This window comes from Aspergillus thermomutatus, assembly GCF_002237265.1.
Source record: "Aspergillus thermomutatus strain HMR AF 39 chromosome Unknown NODE_65, whole genome shotgun sequence".
NCBI lineage: Eukaryota > Fungi > Ascomycota > Eurotiomycetes > Eurotiales > Aspergillaceae > Aspergillus > Aspergillus thermomutatus.
The window spans coordinates 1-5,253 of NW_020798114.1; the positions used below are offsets into that span (position 1 = coordinate 1).

General features: G+C 51.9%; 3 protein-coding genes across 3 annotated transcripts; 1 reads left to right on the forward strand and 2 right to left on the reverse strand.

The window, feature by feature from the left end:
- Window positions 1-100: 100 nt before the first annotated feature.
- CDV56_100042 (ankyrin repeat domain-containing protein) lies at window positions 101-2,607 on the reverse strand (the record flags this gene model as incomplete). The annotated part of the gene is made up of 5 exons (XM_026753661.1): window positions 101-1,025; window positions 1,075-1,151; window positions 1,195-2,098; window positions 2,151-2,273; window positions 2,330-2,607. 5 exons carry the CDS (start codon window positions 2,605-2,607, stop codon window positions 101-103), a joined length of 2,307 nt encoding a protein of 768 aa, XP_026615462.1.
- A 196-nt stretch (window positions 2,608-2,803) lies between these two features.
- On the forward strand, window positions 2,804-3,450 carry CDV56_100607 (uncharacterized protein; the record flags this gene model as incomplete). The annotated part of the gene is made up of 2 exons (XM_026754226.1): window positions 2,804-3,326; window positions 3,389-3,450. The coding sequence occupies 2 exons, from the start codon at window positions 2,804-2,806 to the stop codon at window positions 3,448-3,450; spliced, it is 585 nt and encodes a 194-aa protein (XP_026615463.1).
- Window positions 3,451-3,638: 188 nt separating this feature from the next.
- On the reverse strand, window positions 3,639-5,122 carry CDV56_100758 (Zn(II)2Cys6 transcription factor domain-containing protein; the record flags this gene model as incomplete). The annotated part of the gene is made up of 4 exons (XM_026754377.1): window positions 3,639-4,396; window positions 4,447-4,602; window positions 4,660-4,927; window positions 4,985-5,122. The coding sequence occupies 4 exons, from the start codon at window positions 5,120-5,122 to the stop codon at window positions 3,639-3,641; spliced, it is 1,320 nt and encodes a 439-aa protein (XP_026615464.1).
- Window positions 5,123-5,253: the final 131 nt, after the last annotated feature.

Below are 5,253 nucleotides of genomic sequence, written 5' to 3' on the forward strand. Positions count from 1 at the left end.
GTAGCATTCGGTTGGATTGTGCTTGGGGATGGAAGGGATGAGTAGTAGAGTTGGGAAGACTTGGATATTGCTGAATACCTTGCAATCCGTCTAATCAAGTTTATACCTCTACAGTGGTCCCCATGAATCTTGTCCTCAATCCCTGAAAGACCATCCAAGCGTCCCATTTCCTCCGCTTGATATCATCCAGTTCGCAGACCCGGCCACAATCTCCGCAACGCGGCGGAACACTCCATGGAAAGAACCCGTTCCAGCACAGGAAGATGTGTCCTGGATCCGAGCAAGCATCTGAGCTCGTGCTCCCTTGGCTCCCGTCCTCGTCTTCACTGCCGCTGCAGGACTCCCAATCTGAATCCGCGGATGCAGAGCCTTGCACCGGCCGGGCGTTTTCAGAGACACCCTCCGTGCCCAAAACATCCTTCATGGACAGCCCAACCCTCTCCACAGCTAAGCACCACTGGAACCAAATCCGTGGAGAACTCAACGCAAAGTCCGACGGACTGTGTCCGTACTCATCTCGCAGATTTGGATCACACCCCGCCTGCAGCAGGATCCCGAGCCTTGTCTCCAACGAATCCCCCTCCAACTGGCCATGCACGGATTCAGGTCCTGAAAACGCCATGGCCAGATGCAGCGCGCCCTCGCCGAGGTTGGACGTTGCGTGCGGGTTCGCGCCCCATTGGAGAAGTTCCCGGAGGACCACGACCCCGTGCCATCGTGGAATGCAGGCGTTGTACAGGAGTGGGGTGAGGCCGTCGGCGTTCTCGTGCTCGATGTCACAGCCACTGCAGACTAGCAAGTTGATCAAGGCGGCAATCTCGTCCTCATTGATGAGCTCGGAGCCGGGGAGGGTATGGCTGACGGTGAAGTGGAGGGGGCTGCCGCCGAGAGCGACGGAGTTGATGTCGCAGCCGGCGGAGATGAATAGACGGAGAATACGGTGGAGGGTCGATTTGTGAATGGTATAGTTGGTTGCTCGGTACCAAAAGGCATTTCGTACGTCGTAGATCGCGTTTGCTCCATCACTAGTCGTGTCAGATGCTGCTCCGGTTCAGGGTTCCAGAATGGGCCTACCTGCGGCAATGGTTGGGATCCGCTCCTTCATTGAGAAGGAGGTCACATATCTCGAACCGGAGGAGTCGTGCAGCGTACTAACCTGTCAGATTAAGTGACGCTGGAGATTAGAAAACCTACAGATAAGAGACTCTCATTTTCCGTATTTCGCACGGTGGGCGAAAAATCCCTGCTCTTCAGAAGTAGCCGCAATGAATGTATGTCATTGGTCTCGACACATGCAAATACAGGTGATGTTGTCTCGACGATCGCGTAAGACGAGACATGCCGGGTGATTGTAGGCTTGCTCAATCCGTCATGAAGCCTCGAAAGTGAAACTAAAAGTCCATCCTCAGCCACCTGTGGATTGGGGGCAAGGAGAAGAAGAATGTCGGATGCACGCGCGGATTTCGAGTCAGCATCTTTGGTCCACTGGACCCGGATGGAGACTTTGCCTGCGGGAGAATCTTGAAGGACAAACTGCGACGATACGATCTGTGGAGTCGGTTGCAATCTGTTCCTTTGTTTGTTAAGGGTACTGCCTGCGATATGTCGCCTACAATCACGGGTGACATTGTCACTTTTCCGTGAATTCGCCTTGATGATGACAGCGGCTTTCTCGTGGCTACTCGCAAGCAGACTCTCCAGCTCAGCTCGAACCCATTGCACATCTATATTGGACAGCTTTTCATGTCCGGGTTGCGGAGTCGTCAACAACTGTAATGCGTCTCGAACCTTGGATTGAAGTAACATCAGAGGCAGAGCGGCGCGTTTAACATCTTCGAAGTTGTCCCAGCTGTCCATGGAAACGTCGCATTGCTCATTCTGCTTTTCAATGGTTATTTTCATAGCTGTAAGCTGTGCCATGAGCGAGTCGATAGCCTCGAGAGACTGGGAAAAGTCAGACGCGGCTTGACCTTTCTCTGACCAAGCAGGAGGTCTGTCGTCAATACCCGAGAGAGGCAGTTTCTGGCTGCCGTCTTTGATGATCGACACAGCATCATGGATGCTATCCAATCGATTGTGAACAGCAAGGTCATTGAAACTAGTCACTGTCAGCTTGGATCAAAGCTTTCCAGATCGATAGAGAACCCTACCTTCCCAATACCTGCAGGTTCATGCTCAATTGCCTCTTGCATCTATCCAGATTCTGAAACGAACGCTCCAACTTCCCTCCAAGCACCAATTTGACCCTTCCGCCCACCATCTTCAGCTTCTGCCTCGTACGACCGGAGTCGACATCGAGGTTCCCACGATGGCCGCGATATTATCATACTCTTTCTCCAGGGATTTGAGCGTCGAGTAGATATGTATAACCGGTGAGGTCTTCTGCAAGCTCATTGAGGGCAATCTGCCCTGGTACTCATCACAGTAGCGATGGACATTCGCGAGTAGGAATTCCACCTCGTGCATCTCCACCTGCAGCTGCTGGATTTCTGCGGGGACATTCTTCACAGCCGCAATGAGCTGGTATGTCTCTTTGCCAATACGACATATTGTGTCGATGAGGCCGATGACGGCGGCGAGGTTTGCTGTGAGCGACAATGGGTCCATGGACTTTTGTGAAGTTGCAGGTTCGTGTTAGGGATGGGTGGCGGGGTAAGTCGCTGAAGATCAACGAGGCTGAGCACAAGCGAGGCTGAGTCGTGTTCGTGGGTATAAATATCATCCACTCTCCCACTTCAGAGAGCGAATACGACTACATTTCATCCCACTGCTTCAATTAGAGTACACGTTGCAATCAAACGCAATGGATACTTCCGTCAAACCCCAAGACTACACCCGCTACTCAGAGGACTTCCTCTCAGCCTGGAACGGCCCCTCTCTCAATGACTCACATCCTCCGCCTCAATACACTCCTCGCGATACCCCTCCGATGCAGGGACGTCAGGCCGCCAAACAAGCCGAATACTATCACACCCGACCGATGAACACGCAGGAGTCAGCGAATCCAACTCGGCAGGATGAGTACCATCACTACCAAACCAATCCCAATTTTTATCACAATCGTAATGCCCCATATGTGGCTCCGGCTGTGGGTCGAAATGCTTCGCCTATAGCGACGCAGAACGAGTACCACTGCTACCAAACCAATCCTAATCTTTATCACAATCGACGTGATAATTTGGATATTAATTCGACAGCCGCTCAAGGCGTACCGATGGCGATGCAAGCGACTATGGCCACTGAGTATAAGCTCGGCCAAGTGGCACAGCAGCAAGACTTTTACTGTCGTCGACAGGAGGAAGCTTCGCGAGGGAGGGGCCAATTTGGTTTCCCAGCTGCTGTATGACAAACTAGAACCTGGCAATTCATAAAACTGACGAGATACCAGGGGCTTTCGCAGCAAGCAGCTACGACTTCGATGCGGGATTTTTATTACCATCGCCGGGCTGATCAGGGGAATTTACGAAAACAATGACGGTACATATGTTGTCTCCATTTACTGCGTCAATCCGATTGATCCGTGTATAAAAAAAACCGGTATTTTGCCATCTTTAATGAGTAATGTCAATATCTATCAGAAGTCTAATGACGGAGATTAAGCGCTGGATCACGCAAGCTGTAACAGACAAGGCAAGCGATCAGGAAAGGCATTGCAGCATCACCCGCAACGAGTTATCAATACAGACCGCTGCCTTGTTCAGCCGCTGCATGATCACCAGCACTTTAAGTCGCTGCGTCTCGCTTCCGACGATCTGCATCACGCCGTCCAGACGGCTGAGCAAGGCGCGAAACTTCCGTAACTGCAGCCGCAGCAACACCCGGATTATATAGACCTGCTCCTCGTACGAGTAGCTAGTCTGAAATTCATCCGAGAAGATGCCAGGAGTACTCGACACCTGGCCGCCGGAAAGCCCCAGTGCAAAAGACTCGAGATCTGACGTGTCGCTCGGGGACTGTTCGCTCTCCGGAGTAGCGATGCCCGGTTCGGCCAAGCGCTGGTGGACAAGGCGGAGTCGGCGCGAAACGCACTCGAACATCTCCACGAGACGCTCGCAGATGATAACCAGTACGGAGTCGACAGTCAGAAGTATTTGGCAGTTGGGGCAGTCGACAGGTTTGGAGCACTGCGCGATGCCCCATTTCAGGAGCTGCACGATCTGGTCCAGGGTGAGAGAGTTAATGCTGAACTCGTCGTCGAGCTGCTGCATGATGCCCACGGTGCTATAGATGCAGAGGCATCCCGGGGTATTCCAGAGGACGGACTCGCCGGTAGGATTAGTTGGGCTTGATGCTAAGGAGTTATTATTGGAAAAATTTGGAATTGCCTCCTGCACAGGTAGATCGGTTGATCTATCAAGCGAGTCGACGCGAAGTAGGTCCAGTTCATCAGACGGAACTTCACAGGTCTTAGTGATTCGATTGCCTTCCAAGGATTGAAGGACTTACCCTGTGGCACATCTTCCACAATCTGAAATGCGCCGCTCGTGCCATCAAGGCACTGTAACCTGGGATCGATTGCCGCCGGAAATGTGTCTAATTGCATGTTACGGCTAAGTGCCTCTAGGTCAACCGTCAATTGTGTCACGTCATTGTAAAAAGTTGCTGTAATCATCAGCTCCTCATCAATTATAGCACTACAAAGTAAGGTAGAATACATACTGTCCTGTAAAGTTTCTCGCACAGCTTCAGACTCCGACGGAGAAACGCTGGGTGTGGGCAGATTGTGGCCGACGTCCTTTTCAGATGGCTCTGGCGATATGACTTCCTCACTACTATCTACTTTCGATAGCGTCTTCGGTGATTCTGTCCTAAAGTTCTTCTTCAAAGCGTGTCTCTGGCGATTTCTCCCATTGCTGGGGGGAAAGACGCAGGTAACCGATCTGGAGACGCATCGATCGCAATCCCCTTCAGAACCGGTGCATCGAAGCTATTATCCGTGTCAGCGGTTAGATCACACATGCTGGATGCGTTGTAGACGGCATACCTTTCGTTTTTGACAGTTGATGCAAGACGGTCGTCGGGAAAGACGCCCGTGACGCGGATCATGGGCTATGTTAGCGCCCATGGCCACCACCTGCTCCATGTCAGGGTGGTTGCTCGAGTGCCGCAACGTGATGAACATGTTGCTGCTTAATCATGAAGGCTTGAGAGAACCGAGATATTGTCTCATCTTTCCAATTGATCAGATGTCGTATATTGTGGATATTTAAGTCGGGTTGCAGCGAGTTGTTGATCCGTCTGATCCATCTGCTC